This window comes from Martes martes (genome assembly GCF_963455335.1).
Source record: "Martes martes genome assembly, chromosome: 1".
Lineage (NCBI taxonomy): Eukaryota > Metazoa > Chordata > Mammalia > Carnivora > Mustelidae > Martes > Martes martes.
In genome coordinates, this window is record NC_137888.1 from 154,980,094 (window position 1) to 155,001,968 (window position 21,875).

The 21,875-nt window shown below is 36.1% G+C and overlaps 1 protein-coding gene across 1 annotated transcript in view; it reads right to left on the reverse strand.

Moving 5' to 3' along the window:
- Positions 1-21,875, reverse strand: part of CLASP2 (cytoplasmic linker associated protein 2) — a gene marked incomplete at its 5' end in the record, with an annotated part of 139,585 nt that overhangs the window by 42,118 nt on the left and 75,592 nt on the right. Inside the window, 6 exons of the mRNA XM_080810437.1 lie at positions 173-336; positions 10,421-10,484; positions 12,135-12,379; positions 15,545-15,651; positions 20,640-20,747; positions 21,377-21,547. Of these exons, the coding sequence (XP_080666563.1) occupies positions 173-336; positions 10,421-10,484; positions 12,135-12,379; positions 15,545-15,651; positions 20,640-20,747; positions 21,377-21,547 (859 nt within the window). The remainder of the gene's footprint in view (positions 1-172; positions 337-10,420; positions 10,485-12,134; positions 12,380-15,544; positions 15,652-20,639; positions 20,748-21,376; positions 21,548-21,875) is intronic.

Here is a 21,875-nt window from a genome sequence, read left to right on the forward strand (position 1 = left end):
TTTAAGGACCAATGCTGTGTTATATATATCGATGTGAATGGGCATCATTAACAATTTTCACATGAAGCCCATGCAGCCTAAATGGATCAGAAGGGCTTAGAAATCTAAACACAGAAACTAAACATTTCTGATTACTACTGGATAAACTTGAAGTATCTAAAGAAAACATTACCTGGTAACATCAAGGGCTTTCTGAACTTTTGCCTGAACAGACCCAAGCAAATCAGCACCCATTTTTTTTAATAATTGCGTCAGCAGTACAAATAACCAGTCTTGAAGGTCATCTTTGTGGACTTGTATGAAATCCACTAGAGTCTCCAAAAACATGCTGAATACCTACAGTGGATAAATGGGGAAAGGAAGAGAAAAAGGAGGAAATATTGACCTCTATGATCAATTCAAAACCAAAATAGAAAGGGAATACAGGAATCAGAGGCACAGCGATTGGCAGCCAAGCGGAAAAACAATCTCTCTTGCTTTTCATTGGACTCTGTGATACAAGAGTATGTTTGAACTGTTATCCAACTTCTGCGCAGAAGTTCAACAATTAGCTATTCCATGCAGCATCACTTGGTAAAGAAACTTTGGCCATAATGGCTGGCACACCTAATGTTGTCAATGATGCCTAGTTAAACTGAAATCCATTTTATCTCAAATTTGGGGCAAGCAATTACCTCCTGATAGCCTCACCACCTCTCAGCTCTTTGGAAGAACGACACTGAGTTAATCAGAAGATGACTTTGTTGACAGCTACCTTAATATATAAGAACATTCTGACATATTGGGCTAATTAGAGACTCCTGGATTTCTCAATATGTCAGTGGTCACAAATCCTTTCGGTATGAGATATAGTATTTATTAAAACTGCCCCAAATGTAATTATAAGTGATGTGGGTAACTGTAACTATAAAAATCTACACCTTAATTTTAGTGATTTCTAAAAAATCATTGAAGGCTATTAGTCTCCATTTCTTTCAATGGGTTTTATACTTGGTTCCAGTATTAATCTACTAGTTTAAAATATTTTGTAAGATAAAAACTTTTAAGGAAAGCTAGTGTTCTTAAGTAATGCATCTCATTAAAATCTGTCCAGTGGTGTGTTGACTCAGTTAGTACTTGACTAGAAAGCTGACTGTTAAATATTCAGGAATTTCGTCAGATAGTTAATAGCCTGAAATTAGCCATGGTGGGGTATTTACACCTCAGGAATTACAGCAAACAGGACACATCAGGGCTTTCTGCCCATCCCCCAAACCTAGTCTGCCAGGCACAACACTCTAATTCTTTGATTTACTTTTAATCCTGTTTCAACTCTTGCCTCTCTTCCTGAAGTATCTTACTTTAAGCTTTCACTATAGTAAAATCAACATTAGAATTCCAAAGTTGGCTCTCCCATTTTATCTGGTTCTCAAGAAACTGAGAACCAGAAAATTATGTGACTTGTCCAAGGTTTCCATAGTCAATATTTGGGTCACGACTTAAAACTAAGTTAGCTGGCTTTCAGCTATGTTCCTTCCACTCTATTACAAGATAACTTACCTCATGCACTTGACTGTCATTCAACATAAAACTCTCCACTGACTTTTCCCCTCACTTTGATTTCCTCTATAACCATCCTTCCAATAATTGTTTCTATAAGGGAGAGACAATTTTATTTCTCTTTAAGACTAATCTTTCTATTCTGGTTCTTGCTCTCTATAGTATGGTCTCCTCTACTATCTTTACACTCAATCTAAATCCTTTGCTTACAGCTACAGAAGACAACGTCTCAAGAATTTCTCCTTCAGTTTCCTGCCCACCAACTATCTCCTGGTCATGAGAAGAAGTAGGAGCTTTTTTTTTTTTAGTATGCTTGGCCATTCTGTAGCTTGCCACTGCTTTCCTCCTGTTATTTTCCTTCTTTCATTTCTGTTGCCAAGCATTTTCCTTCTGCATTCGAAATGTGCAGTGATTAAGAGCCAGACTTCATGGGCACCTGGATGGCTCAGTCAGTTAAGCGGCTGCCTTCGGCTCAGGTCATGAGCCCAGGGTCCTGGGATCAAGCGCCACATCAGGCTCCCTGCTCCGAGGGGAGCTTGCTTCTCCCTCTCCCTCTGCCTGCTTGTATTCTCTGTGTGTGTGTGTCAAACAAATAAAAATCTTAAAAGAAAAAAAAAAAAAAAGCCAGACTTCGTCTTGATTTGCTTTTCGTCAAAAGTGTGACTTTAATAGGCCTGCTCTGCTCTTTAACAGGCCTACTTTGCTCTAGCCTAGAAGGCCCCAGGACCTCTGAAATAGCTATCACTGTAGGCACCAGGTCTTTCTGACTTCAAGTCTGATTTCTGGAAAAGGCCAGGTAAGTACATATGGCTTTGCAGGCCATACAGTGTCTGTCACCACAACTACTCTGCCACAGTAGCACAGCAACAGACAGGATGTAAACAGGTGAATACAGCTGTGATCCAATATAATTTTATTTACAGAACAGGCAGCAGGCCAACTCATGCTTCTTTCTCACCATCAGACTGTGATATCATTCTTCTGATAGAAACAAAACCCTCCACTGCCTATAGAATAGTCTATAAAATAATGTCTCAAATGCTTAGACAATAGTCTAACTCTCCAAACTGATCTTGGACTATCTGGCAACATAAAGTCTTCATCTCTGAGCACTTCTTACCACACTCCTGATTTCCTACCATGCCCCCTCTATTTACACACAGCATGTGACTTGCTACAAAGTTTACTGCTCAAATCCTAGCCAAAAAGCTTCTTAGACCATGTCAGAATATAGCCACTTGGAACCTTTGTGGGATGAGCTTTATGGTGCTATTTAACTTCTTCTGTATGTATATCATCTTTCCATTTGGAACATGTAACATTTGAGAATAAAGCCTCTACTTTTATATAGTCTTGCATTATCAATTGGAATCAAGCTCAAAGTTTATCAGAGGTTGAAGACTGAACAAAAAGTTGTTCAATTAATGTGCAGAAAAAGTTCCTTAAAGAGTAAGGATTTTCTCTTATGTGGAAACTTACCCTGTAATTGATAGCCAGCTCTTTTTTCTCAATGGCAAGGGAAGATGTATAAGATCCTCCCTTCATCCCAACCAAGATTAACTTCTTCTTTCTCTTTCCTATAAACTTTCTGACATTTCCCATTTCTCTAGACTCATGCCAGTCATTTCCAGAAGGCCCTTTCTTCTCAGGCCAACATATCCAAAGTTTACGTTCCTGCCAAGATCTGAACTGCTGTTTTCTCCTAGGTGGAAATTTCTTTTGATCATATACCATGAAAGTACAGAGAACAAAATGTAGACGTGTTATCTACAGTACTCCACATACAGAATTCTACTATTATTTTTCAAAATACTTAAATCCTATCAATAGTACTTACTAAGTGATAAGATACATGACTATATATATCTATTCAAAACACATACTGGGAATTTCACATAAAATTTCTTACTTGACTGCCCTATCACAGAGTTCACTATTAGATGTTGATATCCTTCTTTTTCTTTATCTAAAATTAATGAAGAGGGACGCCTGGGTGGCTCAGTTGGTTAAGCAGCTGCCTTCGGCTCAGGTCATGATTCCAGCGTCCTGGGATTGAGTCCCACATCGGGCTCCTTGCTCGGCAGGGAGCCTGCTTCTCACTCTGTCTGCCTATGCTCACTCTCGCTCTCTCGCTCTCTCTGACAAATAAATAAATAAATAAATCTTAAAAAAAAAAAATAAAATAAAATTAATGAAGAAAGTGGAAAGTAGATACGTTTATATTAGTGCTAAAAGTTTAGATTTCAGAAAAAAAAAACTGAAAAATTGCTCCATAAACTGTTCTGTTTGCTTTCATGGAATGATGTTTATAGAATATTAGAAAAAGTACTAATGTTGAGGTTGGGACTAAAGACTTTTTAATTATTGTGAAACTTGGGAATTATTTTTAATAATTCAATGGAACCACCCTTTAATGGAATCAGTTTATAATTCCACATATCTCACAAGTGTACTTCAATGGAAAACGTAACCTTTGGGCTATTACAGTTGAGGCAGTCTTTTCTCAATCTCACATTTTAGGTGTGCCAGTCATCAAATATAGAACAGAAGAACATAATCAAATTAGATTAATTAGTAGATTAAAAAGCACATCTCCAAACAGAATGACAGTTTGCATAACTGCAAATAGCATTTCGTAGATTGCAAAGGGTCCAACACTGCATGAACTCTTCGGGAGAGAAAATAGAGAAAAAGGGTTAATTTCACAGTCATGCAGTAAAGTTAGGTTTCCAACAAATATTGAACCAACTTACTCTCTATTGAGAGTTCCAACACAGGGGACAGCATGCAAAAAGAAAAAAAAAAAAAAAAGAAAAACACACAAATTAGTCGCCATCAATGCAAAGTTCCTGTATGGAAGAAAAACACTTAGAAAATAAAAATGACAAATGTTTTTCAAAGTTTTATGATAAACTCAAAATAGTTTTTAAAACAAGAGTTAAATGAACAGTAAGAGAGAAGAACATGTGATTTTTCTGTGTTTCTCCCTCACCTCCTGGCCAAAGAAATGTAAAAACAAAACCCAGAAAACCAACTTCTTTTCCAGACTCTAATATCCTTGAGGCTCAACTTCTATAAAGAATCTAAGACTAAGATACCTGCCCCCATTTCTGAACGGTGTCAACATTTAGTTCCAAAGTATAATATTTACTTTTTTTTTCCCTCTTCAGAAGCAATACATTTACAACTTAAATGGCATCTGTGAAGGTTTAGAACAACTACAGTTGTTTGGAAATAAAAAGTAACTGTTTATACCATAACTTCAAGTTTTGCCCCAGTAAGATGTGCATTACGGTTTCCTGATCCTAGGACTGTAAACAGCTCTGCTGTCTAGAACACTTATTTAGGAGACCAGAAGTGACCTGGGCACCCAACTGTGTCCCATTTGAGTAGCCATAGATTAAATTCCTACCCTAGTTGTTTAAGACTCAATGGTATGTATGACTTCAAGAGGTAGGACTATATAGATCATAAAATGCCAATTCAAAGCATGCATGCATCTCAGTGAAGGTAGCTCCTTTCAGACAGTTCCTTCAGAGGCAAATGTGAGAACACATAAGATAACTTTTGGCATCTGACCCGTCTTACATTTTGAAGGAAAAAAACGATTCTAGAGTGGTCAAAATAAAAATCTTCCCTGAACTTCTTCATTCTTCAAGCTTACTTAGTTTTAAAAAAACTTCCACAGTGTTTGGTGTGTACTTAGGGCTTTACTCATTTAATCATCCTCCCAATATTATGAGGTAGGTATTACTATTAACTGTTTTACAGATAAGGAAACCAAGGCACACACTGCTAATAAGTGTTGGAGGTAGAATTCGAACACAAGTAATCCAGCTCTACTATCCATACTTGATATCACCATGTTGTACGGTCTCTCTAGAAAAATATTAACAGGCTTTAAATCAAACATTTGCAGCTTATGTTCTAAATTGCTGTCATACATACATCATCATCCATCACCACTTATTTGCATATGGTTATCTGAGGTGAAAAAAAGTTTATCATGTTACAGGTATCAAATAATTTCAGCCTGCAAACTATATTTGCCAATCTTATACCAGGAAAAAAAATCCAGCATATATTTCAACGGTATTCAGAAAAGCTCTCTCCTGGCCCTTCCTATCTGGGGTTTCTGCATTGCATACTAGAGCTTTCTTGACATTCTAAAATATGTAAGAGGGAAACATTCTGGGGGTTGGAGAAGGAGATCTGTATCAAAGTAGATGGTAGAAAAGTAGATGGGGCTATCCACAACCTGTTTCTCTAAGTATCTTGTTTCTGCTGAGGACAGTAGTCTCAATTGTGTTGGGCATGAGTGAGAACAACTTTCAGTTACCATGAAGTAGGCTATTATCCAGAAGGTGTTAACATAGAGACTGAAATGTTGATTTTAACCTAAAAAGACATGGGAAAATCCACCTAACTAAGCTAGTGGTGTGTGATGTCTCCTCCCAAACACTATGGCCCATTCTGGGGCAAGGCTTTGACAGTTTTTGCCCTGTGAGGTTTCAGGACAGTTGAGGTCACTGATTAAGTGACTAAGATTCACTAGTAGTAGAGAGCTAACCTAGGCTTGAAGAAGACAAAGAAATGTCCCTGACAACATTTTTCAAGGCTATGAGAAAAAAGTACATTGCTCCTTTGGGGACATGGACATAGTCTAGGGCTGGGGTGAGAGTGAGGAAGGAATGACAAGCAAAATGATAGGCTTTGTTTTGCCATTTTCTTGAGGACAATGAGTAGTCACTACAGGGTTTTTAAGCTGGTAGAGAAATTTATCTTTTATAGAAAGATTACTAAAGGATGCAGTGTGGAGGAGGTGCAACAGGAAAAAGACCACTGTGCCCTGAACTGGCAGTGAGAATGGACAGATATTCGGAAGGTTGGATCAATTAGGATTAAGTGAGTTTCCAGAATGATGGCCAAAATGTTCACTTAGGCAATGAGCGAATGGAGATTTCATCTAATGAGACAAACCATCCAATGAGATAAAGCAGTTTTGAGGTTGAAGATGACTAATAAGACATGTGACTAAGTAAGCACAAGAGAAATATATGGGCTGCAAGTACACTTTTGGGAGTCATTAGGTTATAGCAAGCGGTAACTGAAGCTTTAGATAAGGTACTGAATGAAAGAAGAGAGCCCAGGACAAGAACCTACACAGAACCAACACTTAGTAAAACAGGCAAGAGAGACAGGGGTTGCATGACAAAGGGTATGAGGTAGACTGGATGAGACACAACAGGCACTTCAACAACAGACACATCACATTCCTTAAGGAGACAGAAAAGATAAATCGAAAAACCAATAATAAAGTTGAAAACAAAAAGAAATGTCAACCAGCAAAATGGAATTTATGAGCAATTCACGGAAGCCAAGCAGATGAGACCATATTAGCAAAAAATTAGGCCCAACAGAGTATTGTGGCTAACAATAGCTTCAAGGTGAGACCTCCCTCCATTTCAACAGGAGGGAAGATAGAAAGAATGGGTTTCTGTGTAGATACAGTGGCTGGTTTGGAGGCAGGAAATGAGAGTTTCTGCTTGATGGCTTCCGTTTTCCAGGTAAGCTAAGAAGCCAAGAAATATGCTTGGAGCATAACATAAGTTGGGAGGTGAATGGACTGCAGTTTTGAAGAGAGAAACTATTTGACATGGTCTCCTTGGAGAAGAGAAGAGAAAGATGAGAGGAGAAGCATTACAAGGCAGCACTGTGCATTTAAATAAAAATCACAGATCCGTAATGGAGAATGGCAGAGAAATACCAGAATACACTGGATGATTTCACCTAGGGGCCTATACATTGCTTGCCTTCAAGAATCCCAACCTTGGGAGTGCCTAGTTGGCTCAGTCAGTTAAGCATCCGTCTTCAGCTCATGTAATGATCCCAGGGTTCTGGAATCAAGCCCCACGGACCTCCTGCTCATCGGGGAGCCTGCTTCTTCCTCTCCCTCTGCTACTTGCCCTGCTTGCGCTCTCCCACTCTTGCTCTCTCAAACAAAATCTTTAAAAAAAAAAAAAAAAATCCTGACCTTCAACTGGTGGCATGAGCTCTGTGAGCAGAGGCTCTTGGACATATGTTTCTATTATAGTGTCAATAACCTAGAATTGAGCATAGAAAACAGGGATCAGCAAACTATAGTCTGCAAGTTAAGAATGATTTTAAAAAGTATTTTTTTAAAATGGGCAATTTACATGAAAATTAAAATTTCAATGTTCATAAATAAAGTTTTGTTGTAACCCTGCCATAATCATTTGTTTATATATTGTGTGTAGATGTCTTTGTGCAACAATGGCAGAGTTGAGTAGTGGTGACAGAGATCCTTATGGCACACAAAGCTGCAAATATTTACTATATGGCCCTTTACAGAACAAAAAAATGGTCTATTCTGATACAAAACTGTATCTGGAAACAAAATAAAGTATCAAAATGCTTGATCCTGAAGATGGAGCTGTTGGTACTTTACATCAAGATATATTTAAAAAATGGGGAGAGATCTGCTATTTTAAAAATATCAGGATATAATGCAAAAGCTCAAATCAAACCCTGATATTTTATTTTTTTATTTGAGAGAGAGAGAGACAGAGCATGAGTGGGGGAAGGGGCAGAGGGAGGAGGACACGTAGACTTCCTACGGAGCTTGAAGCGAGACGTAGGGCTTGATCCCAGGACCCTGAGACCATTCCTTGAGCCAAAGGCAGATGCTTAACCGACTGAGCCACCCAGGCGCCCCAAACCCTGACATTTTAAACTCAGCACAGAATGGTGACATATCCAGTTTATTCTTAATGAATTACATTATTGGCAGAGCCTCTGATGGACAACCACCAAACAAAAGTCAAGCAGAAACAAATTAACAAAAATCTTCCCATTACACTTGGTCTTCATTGAACTAAACTGCCCAAAACATAATCAAACGAACAAAACCAGATGGGTTGGTAAGAACTGTATATTGTTATAAAACCTGATGAAGAAAAACCAAAAAGTCATGTTCGTGGCAATTCTAAGGAGGACCGTAGCTGGTTCTCTATGTGCTATGTGCTCAGTTCAGTACCCTTCTCAACATCAAACTCAGCTTTCCTATTTCATCTCCAAGAGACTCTTTAAAAAGTGTTTCTTTTTTATTAATGTATAAATTCTAGCACCCAACTAAATTGTATTATTGTCCTAGCAAAAAAGAAACTGAGGCTTCAAGAAATAATCCAGTCTTGGTCTTATACCTTCCAACAGGGAAGAATTATATCACTTACTGAAGATATTTTATAATTCTGTTTTTTAGGGACACCTGGGTGGCTCAGTTGGTTAAGTGTCTGCCTTCAGTTCAGGTCATGATGCCAGAGTCCTAGGACTGAGTATCACATTGGGCTCCTTGCTCAGTGGGGAGCCTGCTTCTCCTTCTGCCTGCCACTCTCCCTCCTTGAGCTCTCTTTCTGGCCAATAAACAGAGAAAATCTTAAAAAAAAAAATTCTATTTTTTAAAGTCGCATAGATAATTACTAAAATATTGTTTGTAAAAGAGGTCCATCCAGATAACAATTGTTTTGTACTTTGGGTTCTATTGCCAAGAAAATAGACCAACAATTATTGTTCAAGATCGATAGATTTTTTGCATTAAAACAAGTCCTACAGCTATAACTAGTGGTAGCAATGTAAGTGTAAAATCACAGTTATCTACATGTTCAGTTTGAAAGTTATAAACTTCATTTATTTATTTATTTTTAGGTAACCTCTAGGCCCAATGCGGGGCTTGAATTCATGATCCTGAGATCAAGAGTTGCAAGCTCCACTAACTGAGCCAGCCAGGCACCCGTGAAAGTTATAAATTTTAAACAAACTGCTTACCAAGTGTTTTTTAATCTTTGTCTATAATGGAAACTTGCATTCTTGGATAAAATAAGTACACCTTCTGATAGAGGGTAATCTTTGAAAACTGTTTTAAAGTAGAAGCAATTTATAATCTTTAGCTAGATTTTAGTTTATATACGAAGTGGGATTTTATTATCTTTAAAGTAGTGTTGCAAGTAATGAAAATATCAAAAATAGAAAAAAATGAGAATGATATGTGCAACAACAAAGTGAAGACAAAAAAAATAAGGTGAAATTTGTTAATTTTTTTTTTTTAATAATTTCCCTTCCACATCTCCCTCTCACTTAAGTAAGAAATTCTCATGCAGACAACTGGTAACCTAAAAAAAAGACAATAAAGTTTCACCATTGTCAGACACATTATTGAAAACAGAGTAACCAAACACATTTTGTAACAGTAACTATCCTGCAAGGTGAACCAAAATTTCCCGGTATACATGCAGATTACACCTGAGTGCTTAAAACGAAGTATGTTTTAATCAACATTAAAAATTAAACAGTGCTCTGAAAATTTTTATGGACTACATCAACATATGAAATGCTTTTTTTAAATGTTACTACCAAACTGTGGCCGACAGGTATTTTGTGCTTTTGTGTTATTTAATGGCAATTCTTTTCCATATAATTGCTCTTTTAAGATAAGAATATATTTACGTTAACACAGCAAAAGAAGAAAACAATTAAAGTTCTCAAGACCTTTTTTCAACTTACCCCAATTTTCTCTCTTTACAAACAGTAAAAAGTTTCTAGTGATACAAACACTATTCAGTTTGACTAATTCTATGAATCATGCTTGTTACTGTATCCCTCAGCTTACAGTCTTAAAACAATCTCTCTGGAGAAGTTTAAATGGTTACTGGAGAGCAACTTCTAAATTATGTATGATATCAAACACTTTCAATTATGTTTGAAAAGAAATGGCTTACAGTGTTTTGCTATTATTTTATGCTTTTTTTGGCAATCCACAAATGACATCCCATAGAAGTAAATAATCTTAAATACTAAAACATACCTTGCCATGAGGATCAGCAAACATTCTTGTGAAAATTTCACACAATCTCTTCAGTTCAACTCGACTGTCAAAATAATAAAGCAGCTTATTAATATCTTTTTTTTAAAAAAGATTTATTTGAGAGACAGAGAGAGCACAAGCAGGCAGAGGGACAGAGGAAGAGGGAGAGGGACAAGCAAAGGCCCTTTGCTTTCCCTAAGCAGGGAGCCTGAAGCAGGGTGGGGTACAGGGACAGGGCTTGATCCCACAACCCTGAGATCATGACCTGAGCTGAGGTCAGACACTTAACCAACAAAGCTACCCAGGTGCCCCCAAAGTAGCTTATTAATACCATGCTATAGGAAGAATTCATTTAAAATAACCTTAGCTGTAATTAGGCTTCTTATAGAAAAACAGTCCTCCAAATCAAAAAAATGTGTGGGACTTACTAATCAAGGATAAACACAAATTTATCAAATACAACAATAATTCTGCTGCAACCCACATTATATTAAAAATTAAAAGTTATATGAAAAGAACTATAATTGTATTTCATTAATGTAGCACAACAGGGGAAACTGTACAAATGACATTCCCAGCACATGAATCTTACCCTTTAAGTGCTAAGATGTTTTCTTAAATTTGGCCACCTGAGGGCTAAAATCTTTCTACACTCTGCCTACCCTCTTGCCACTGATAATGATATACTGAACCTAATCTTGACAGGGTTAGGAACAATATTATGACTTACTGCAATGATTCATGAAGTGTGATACACAAATATTAAAATATATTAGACATATAGATGAACATCTATTTTAAATTAAATAGTTTTAATACTTTCTTTTTTAAAGATTTTATTTATTTACTTATTTGTTATTATTTGATAGAGATCACAAGTAGGCATAGAGGCAGGCAGAGAGAGTGGGGGAAGCAGGCTCCCTGCTGAGCAGAGAGCCCCATGCAGGGCTTGATCCAGGACCCTGGGATCATGACCTGAGCTGAAGGTAGAGGCTTTAACCCACTGAGCCACCCAGGTCAGTTTTAATACTTTCTAAAGTAAGTACAGCTAGCAACTCTAACTCTGATTTCAGGTATCAAGTCAGGAAGTATTCCTCTAATTTTCCACTACCCTCAAACTTAGAATTATCTAAATCTAGGTTCTTAAAGGGGTTGACTAGAGAAGTTTAAAACATTATACAGATAAAGACAATAAAGAATTTAGAAGGAAAAAGCAAGTAAAAGCCAGTAGGAAAGGAAACCAAATGAAATCAAACCAAATCAAACAAACAAAAAACCAATATAAAGTTAAGAGAAACTCACTCCAATTCCATTTTGTATTACACTAAGACTCACAAATTACATGAACACTGAGAATACACCTTCATGTTCAAGTGAGCATAAACATTCTTTCCTCTTACTGAAAAATTTATCAGGAATGAATTTTAATAAACTGGATAGCTTTAATCTTATGTACACTTTATCATTTTTTAATTTTAAAAATTAATACCTTTCTCATGAATTTCTATTTGTGAATTAGAAGTTTCCTTTAAAATAAAAATTTCTAGTATATATAGTATAGACAGTCCTGAAGCCTGGGAAAATATTTTGATGCCATCTTCTGAATTTCAAACAAGCCTGTTCCCATACTAATATCTCTAAGGTGTTATGCAGACAAAGTCAAGTTGAAAGTGCTAAACTGACAGGATTATTATTTTAAGACAACACAACTCACCTTAGTGTTCTCTGATTTTTTAATAAGTTTTGCAGACCCAGGAGGCCTTCTTTCCTTTCTGACCAATTGGAACTAGCACATCTATTGAGGACTTCTGCCACATCTTCCGTCTGCCTCATGTATGTGGGAATACTACCATTTCGAGAACTATAGGAGCGTTCTGAACAAGCACTAGATGCATCGCTGTTGGCGTCATCATCTGAATGCATTCCATATGATTCATATCTTCTTCGAGCGGGTTTTTTCTGTTACACATAAAGGGTCTCATTAGCAGTAGCCAAAAGAATATACTGATATTTTACAGTTTTTATTGATCACAAAGACTGGTTTTGTTTTACTATCAGTACCAAGCATGCGGCTAATCACTGTAATAATAAAATTATCAATGTTATATCAACAAATTGATAACTGATTTCATTATCAATGTTTAGTTTTGCTTCAGAAAACATGTTTTAGAAGTTAGTAGAAGATGAAATATTTTTAAACTTTATGGGATATAGCAGAAACAGAATAAGACTATATGAAAGTTCGGATATTAAAGTGGGAAGTGCTCAAATTGTGGCTTTTTCCCTCTTCCTTTTCCTTTTCATGGAAACCAAGAACTACTAGAGTATAAATGAACAGAAACTACTTGAAATTTGAGTTGGTTAAGAAGAGAACACTACTTTTTAAAGGATGAGAATAGACCAGGAAAACACATTTTCCTGCATGACTTCTATTTTTTCTTGTCTGCCTTCTCTTTTCTCTAGTTCCCCTTTTATATCTGCTACCACTTCTCTTGCCACACTTTCTTCCTCATATCTCCTAGGAAGTGAAATACAGACAAAAAAATAATGAGAACCTATTTTGCTTGCTACTATTTTTAGGAAGCAAGCCCCCTGAGGGTCCTCCGTGTCTTTCCTAATGTCCGTACCATCTATTTCAATAAATGCGAGAAAGCTTATTTAGATTCCTTTGATTTCTTTACATCTGAAGCTTATTATTTAATAAATGTAACTGCTAATAATACCTTACATAATAACAACGAAATGAGAGAGAGTAAATAGCTTATTTGAGATTTCCCTGGAAGGACTGGAAATACATCTTTATAAAATCCGATATTTGAATTTAGGCTGATGAGCATGAAGACATTTCTGTGAAACATATTAATAAGCACAGTAATTTAAAACAGTTCCAGTCGCTACAAATTCTCCCAAATCTAAGATCTAAAAACAAAAAGTAACTTGACTTTAATTCAAAATAGCTTCATAAAGACAGTTTCATCACTAAATGCCTCTTACTGATTTAGAGACATCAACTCAATTTAGAAAGTGCTAACATGGCACTTCCTGTGTTGGGCTCTAGAATCAGTTTTGTTAAAGACATCATTGTGAATGATAACATCTCATTTGTATGGAGTAGTCAAGCTGGAAGGACAAGAACCCCCACAGGACATTCTGTTCAAGCAGCATCTCCCTACTGATAATCACATATACAGAAAAATGGATGTATTAAAGATCTTATTACTTCCACTTGAGTATTTTCTAGAAGACTATCGTCTGTGTTAATCTGATGAAGCAAAAGAAAAAACTTATGGTATCATAAGATGTCAGAAAACAGCAATGTCTATACCTTAGTCCGTATGTCTCCTAAGAGCTGAGAGCAGTAAATTTTTAAAGAGAAAAATTGAAAATAATGAAGAACATTTTGCTAAACAGCACAATGAAGTAGGCATAAACAATGCCCATAATCAGAAACATTAAATTTTTTAATATATAGGTACATGAGAACTGCTTATTAGCAGACTGTATCTTCAATCTTGCCAAAATCCTTTACTCCTATGCTACAAAAATACTCCTGTAACCAGTTTTCCTAATGAAACTCAAATTTTCTTTTCTTTCTTTTTTTTTTAAGTTGGCTCCATGTGCCCAGTGTGGATCCCAGCATGGGGCTGGAACTCATGTTCCTAAGATGAAGACGTGAGCTGAGATCAAGAGTTAGACGCTTAACCAACTAAGCTACCCAGGTGCCCCTCAAATTTTCTATTTGAATCCTTTTGTCATTTCCAAAGTTAACTTTGTTTCTGTGATTTTCCCAAGGTATAAATTAGGCTTATTAGTTGGAAAGATTCTTTTCTAGAAATTAATAGTTATAACTGGAGTATCTATGCTATGCAAATAATGGAAGTAGGCAGAATCAAATTATTGGAATTCAGCTTTTGGGCCTGGTACTTAAATATTCTTTATATATTTCAAACACATCTTAGTATTATAAGTAATAGTTCAAGAATAACCCATTCAATTCATAAAATGTGAGCATAATTTAACTAGTAAATCTATTTAAAAAGAAACTAGAAAATATGATTTGAGAAATACATGATGAAAAACAGTAAATTTAAAGCACCTGACTGACTTAAGATCATCAGAACAAGATGTGATCAATATATTCCATGCCTAAGAGAACAAAGTTCCTACTTAGTTGTATTATTTCTAGAAAATTAATCAAATGGGTGAGATAAAGGGAAAAATTCAGCACACGTAGACTGTTAGAGAAGAACTACGCATGTGATTACATTTATTGTATTACAGCTATGATCAATGAATACTTTTCAAAACTTATTTCTCAAATATGTGGGATAAAATGCATCATATCAACACTGGTTAAAATGTGATTATATAGTCTTAAAAGGCATGATGTATTTTTTATTTCAAAACAAATATGAGGCCTTTTATAAATTCTGTGTAAGAAACTGAGTAAATGCTTCTCAAACATTGGATTAATTTGAAAGAGAAAGCATCATACTGAACTGACTTGGGAAATTGGCAAAAGCCAATTATACTCATTGTTCAAATGACATGTCCTTCATAATTTTAAGTGAGAAAAACAACAGTGAAATATGTACAGCACTCTTCTGACAAACTATCATGGATCTGTACATGATGTTTTTAAATCTCACTGTTTAATGTGTCAGGCATAAAGAGACAGGAGGATATCCTAATTATCATTTGTCTTGAAATTCTACTTTCTCTCAGCTCAGAAAATCCTACCCCAAACTAACACTATCCCTAAATACTCAAAGTTAAGCAAGCTTTGAATATATGCTTGTAGTGTACTTATTCACGTACTAATCTACTCTACTCTTACTCTTAGTGTACTACAGTGCATAAAACACATCACCATATTAATGACATCAATATTTATATTCCTAACATGCCATCAATTACTTTTACCCTTGGCTAAAAATTCTGGCCAAGAATAAAGATCAAGAATTGATTATACTGTTCTGCTTTTTACATTGTCCACATTTGATCTTCCTAGATTTAATCCACAAGCATTTTCCCATGTCCTTTTCTGCACTGGTAGACTGCCTTACCCATACATTAGTTTCATAATGGGAAGATCTGTAATGATAAGGAAATGGAGAAGAGTACCAAGGCATCTGCTACCGCCTCCTCCACATCAGAACCTGTGTTCAGGACTCGCATGGCACTGACAGAAGATGACAGTCGGCTTGACTGGCTGATCCCATACCCCGGACCTGATTCGTCAGAAGGAGGAAAACAGCTTTGAGAGAGTCATAAATGTAACAGTGTCACATTGGAAACTTTAAGATCCTTAAGGGGAGGGGGAAAAAAAAAAAACCAATGGGGCAAAGCATTTTAAAAGTAATTCTGTATTTTCTGGGTACATTTGGTTTTTGGTCAAATAAAATGGTAAACACAATTAAAATTACTGACAGTGTGTGGAAAACAAATTTAAAAAAGAGTAGCTATGATACATTTATGACCAGAAGAAAGAAGAAAGAATGGGTGGCTAAGGGCTTGCAAATCTGTAGCCCGTGCAATTAACCCAGCTCTATCACAGTCAGGCAAATCTCATCCATTCAGGTGAGCCACGGAGTAGTCCAGAACAAAGATCAAACTTCAAACCAATAATGACCAGGGAGCTCAAAAAAGCCACACCAATTTACAAGGGAAAAAACCCTCCAACAATTATTATTTATTCTCCTTCAAGATAGGTTGATTTCAATTAATAACTAAGACATGTCAATTAATATTTATTAAGCACCTACTGTGTGCCCAACATTCTGAGGTATGTAAAGACAAACTAGAGATGGATTCTCCCCCTTAACTACTTTCTACACCATCATTTACAATTAAAACACTTCATCCACCATTTTGGTTTTTTTTTTTTTCCCAAAACATGTACAAAGATGAAGTACATAATTGAGAACATAAAACAATTCCATATTTAAACATGACATAACTTAGGTTATACACACACACAAAAATGTCACCTGTCAGTGAGAAAAATGCCCAAATAAGGTTGTGGAAAGGGACAAGTTACTTGGGGGAAAATTAAAAAAAATCACAAATGACTTATTATCCAACAAATTAAATTTAAATAAAAACAAACTGATTTAAAAACATGAATATACAATTCAATGGAAACTGAAAAGGACAAAAATCTGAGATGAATGCATAGATGATAGTGAAAATGTACTCATCCTTCACCTGAGGCCCCATATACATCGGGGGCGTAGAGGGCACCAGTAGATCTGGAATGGTGTCTGGAGGCTGGAATAACAGGACCATACAAACCTCATCTATTACCACAGAAACAAGGAATAATGGCAGCACTATAGTCAGGCAAGGAGAGTTAGTCAACACTGGTATTACTAGTACTGTTAAGGATCAAAATACTGCCAAGTATTGAACATTAGCACTGTAATATCACCCTTGACACACAAAAGATCTTACACCTAGGGGGACAGACATAAGCCCACAGGAGACAAAAAAAGCAAGTATTCAAATGGAAGGAAATGTCAAAAGTACAAGCATGAAACAAAAAAATGAACACTGTAGTTAAAAAAAAAAACCACTATGGTAATTAAGTAACCAATAATAACCCTCTCTCTTTTAATCTTGAACCCAATGAGGCAGGTATTACTATTCCATTTTATAGATAGGTAAATTCAAGCATAGAGAGAAGTTAATTAATGTAATCAAAGCCACACTACTGGTAAGTGAAACACCTCAGTATCTGTCTTCTTTCAAAGCCTTTGCTCTTAAACAGAACATACACCATCTTCAATTGTTCAAAAGATAACATACCTCATTTACATTCACCTAAACATTTTCAGTGTTTCACAGAAAAGTAACTTCTGCATTCAGTAAAAGATTATTTAAATATCAAAGCACATCTGAACATAAAAAAGGGAGTATTACTAATCTAATCAAAAGACCCAGAAATGTGACATGTCTCTCTGAATCTAATTTTAGCACATTTTAAATTTCATATCTTAAAAGCCTGATTTTCCTAATACCATAAAGTCATTCTTCTTACATACAGAAACAAATAACCCAGGAAAGACTCATTTTAGTATTTAATGAAATAGATTACTTTTATTTGGATACATTAATTAGAGCAGTTAAAATACTTTTATTTCACAAATCACTCTTTTCTTTGCCATAGGACCTTAATGAACAAAAAAAAGATCAAAAAGATTGAGAGAAAGGATTAAACAGAAAGAATGCCACACAAAAGGTTTAATCAGACCCTGAAAAGTGACTGGTATTGTTCATAGAACATACTAATATATAGTTTTAATTTTACCTGACAGAAATAGTTTTTGAAACGGTGAGAGTTACCAATACAGAAATGCCTAATGGATGAAAATTTTTGAAATATTTTCTGGAATCAATGGTTACCTGTGGCTGCAGGTAAGAGGTAAGAGGCACCACTCACATGCTTGTAATAACATAAGCCTTCTTTTTGAAACTTGGCCCCAGAAATAACCATAAACTAGGGTACAAGTTCCAGAGAAGTTTGGCTTTGCTCAGCTGATTTATTTCCTTTATTTTTAAAGATTTTTTATTTATTTGAGAGACAGAGTGAGCAAGAGAGAGAGAGAGCACAAGCTGGATGAGGGCATAGGGAAGGAAAAACCGGCTTCCTGATGAGCAGAGAGCCCAATGCGGGGCTCCACTCCAGGACTGAGCTGAAGGCAGTTGCTTAATGGGCTGAGCCACCCAGGCACCCCTAGCTCTGATTTATTTCTGGGGCTTTAGGACCTTCACACTGGCCTTATGCTACAACTGAATGCATGGCAAATTTTGGGGTTCATCTGCTGAATGGTGATATTCAAGTCAGAGGTGAAAAAAAGGATCCACCAAATAAACATAGTAAGGACAGCAGAATGCAGGCAAACACAGCAAACAATGGGAGTGTGAAGGATAACCTGATGTTCCAGAATGCTACTCCTCATCCCAGTGCAATAAATAGGGCTAATCTGCTACCTTCACTATGCAGTATCCATATGTAAATAAAAGGGCTATAAAAATCAATTTTTCTATAACTATATGATTAAAAGATATATCTTCTTTAATCCAAATATAATTTTCACTAGAATCAGGAAAGCAGCTTTCTTTAATAATAAAAACTTAAGTGATTTAAATTGTTAAATGGAGGCTTTGAGATGAATCTAGAAAATAAATGGCTAGCCACCATTTCTCTTTAAAAACAGGCATATTAATGATGTTTATTTATAAGTAATTAAAAACTGATTTTAAATTTTCTCTAATCTCTGACTTAAGGTTTAAAAGGTACATTTTGGTTTCTTCTTGATATCTCATGTTCTCTGTTCTTTTCCTTTTTTTTTTTTTTTTTAAGATTTTTATTTATTTATTTGACAGACAGAGATCACAAGTAGGCAGAGAGGCAGGCAGAGAGAGAGAGGAGGAAGCAGGCTCCCCACGGAGCAGAGAGCCCAATGTGGACTCGATCTCAGGACTCTGAGATCATGACCTGAGCTGAAGGCGAGGTTTTAACCCACTGAGCCACCCAGGTGCCCCTTCTTTTTTTTTTTTTTTTTAAGATTTTATTTATTTATTTGTTTGACAGAGAGAGATCACAAGTAGGCGATATCTCATGTTTTTTAATAATACCGCCGCATTAGCATTATGGATGAAGGTGTTAAGGACATTAAAAATACCTAAGATCCTTGTTACTAAAGTACAAGGAAACTACTTCTAGGCAAACAATTAGAGCTTTTTAGAGGAAAGGTGGCGGAGCAATAGTGGAGGCAGTGGCGATGATGATGATAACCAAGCATTCACTGTGTGCCAAGCACACTGCTCTGGGGGATCTGTTTCACGTATTTGCTCATTTACAGCCTCTTCAAAACAATCCTAACAAGTACATACTAATATTATCCCACTTTACAGATTGGGAAACTCAGGTACAGAAGTTATGGAACCCAGGCCATGTGATCTAGAACATATACTCTTAAACTACCACACATCCCACCCACCCACTCCACTTCCTTCAACCCTTCAAGATGGCATGGTTATTTTATACAAATGTAGGATTTATTTTATTTTTAAGACATATATACATGAAGATGCACCACATACATCTACATGTGTATGTGTGCATATACACAGCCTGTATGTATATAAACTAAAAATACTGTGTATGACTACTGTATATGAACTAAAAATAGCTCTGGCAAAGTACTGAAAGGGAACTCTGGCACCTGGGACTGGTCAGTATAGGACAGTCTAGTGAGTGAGTTGAACCAAATGGCCCAGAGAACAGAAATTAATCTCTAGATATCCTACACTAATATGTCTATTGAATGAAATAGTAATTCCAATAGGCAACGAAGAGAACTATGTTTTACTTAAATGTCACGAAGTCTGAGGAGAAATTCTTTAAGTATTACAGCAATATACATTTTATAGAATTAAAACAAAAAACCTGAAATGGCATTATAAACAAAGTACTAGTTAAAAAGCTGAAGGACCATGAAGAAATTCTAAAAATTTTCAATGTAAAAAATTCTGCCTCTCCGATTATTCTCAAATACTAAAAGTTTTTAAAAAGTCATTTAAGATTTTTATAATTGAGGTAACTATACTATTAGAGTCAAGGTTATAATATAATCTATATAACCAGGAACAGAGAGGTTTTAGAGCAGTGACATGACACAAACTAATATATAGGAAGTGACTATTAAAGCTATAAAACACTTAAAAAATGTTAATCTCTCCCATTTTAGTTAGTAGTTCCTATGGTATCTTGGCAGCACTCTAATAACCTAAGTTAAATATCTAAGTTAAAATGTTATTACTTCTGCTATAAAAACCAACAGCATTTATTTTATCAAACAAAATGGTCCATACTTCACTTGAGATTAAATATTTAAATACTACCTTTAAACTGTGTAGGTTTATTTCTTAAGATAAATCTTGAATGCAATATTCAGTAGTTAAATCCGTGTGATATTTACTTGATTTTGGAGGCAATTTGTTTATACAAGGTCTAAGTTGCTCATTTAAAACAAGTAAATGTCAAAGGAATTTCCCAAACATGTAATTTCCTTCTGACTCTTTCTTCTATTAGGATAGAAAAGAAAGGCAAAGACATAGTCCATGAAGAAAGCTAACCCCAAGTATGCTGAGGTTATCAAATGGTGATAACAAAGGGGAAAGAAACATAATCAACACCTGCCCAAGTACTTACCGAGGGGCTGAAAAGAGCGAACAGGACTTGTATCCCTGCTGCTCTCCCGACTGGCTTCCCGGCTGCATCCTTGACTCACACTTGGTCGAGGAATACGACTACTTCGGGCTGGTATAAAGCAACAGCAGCACAGAAAGGGAGGAAACAAAAGACAGAGTTTGCATTTTTTTTTTTTTTAAAGATTTTGTTTATTTGACAGAGAGACACAGTGAGAGGGAACACAAGCAGGGGGAGTGGGAGAGGGAGAAGCAGGCTTCCTGCCAAGCAGGGAGCCCCATGCGGGGCTGGATCCCAGGACCCTGGGATCATGACCTGAGCTGAAGGAAGACACTTAACGAATAAGCCACCCAGGCACCCCTAGAATTTGCATTTTTGATATGTTAGTTTTATTTTTGTTTCTTAAAAACTGATCAATCTGAGATTGAGAACAAATTACTCTTGATAAAGCATTATCAGGAATACAGTTAAATTTGAATACAGTCCTCTAGTCTGTATAAGATTACAAGGGTAAAATAGTGTTCTACAAATGTAAGGCTACAAATAAAAGGATTAAAATATAAATGAATTATACATTTCAGGTAAGATACCTAATTCAATTTATAACCTATATTTCAATTTTCTTTGAATTCTGAGTTGTTTTCTTTTAGCTTCTAAGGGCCCAACTCTTGTCCGCCATGCTATCCAATATCCAGCCTGAAATACAAAAGAAGTCCCAAATCTCATAGGAAAAACCTTACCCACGGACAGCCTAGAGGGACTAGCCTCTCTGCTACAGCCCTGGCTCCGCGGTATCTTGCTTCTCTTCGGCGCTGAGGCTGAATTGACCAAGACTCTTTGAACACCAGAGCTCACAGTGGAGAGGGCTGTTGTGGTCAGAACTCTTCCTGGAGACCCCGACCGGCTGCCAGCTGAACACCAAACATACATAATGAATGTTAAGATGAGAACTCTAAGAAAACTTGTTGAAAGGATAAAAATTCAAGAAATACATCTGAGAAAACTGGGATAGTATGGCAAGTTCTAAGTTCAAAGGAAATGGATTGAGGATGGTCATAACCTGGAAAAAAAAGAGTATGCTATATATCCTAGGACTGAACAGTAAAAATCATCTAAAATCTATTTTCAGTTTTGAGGGGTATAGGACAACATTAAAGTATGTTTCAGAACACAAACAGTATAAGAGATTCCAAAAGGTAACTTATTTGACAATACATTTCACATGGTTACAGCTATATA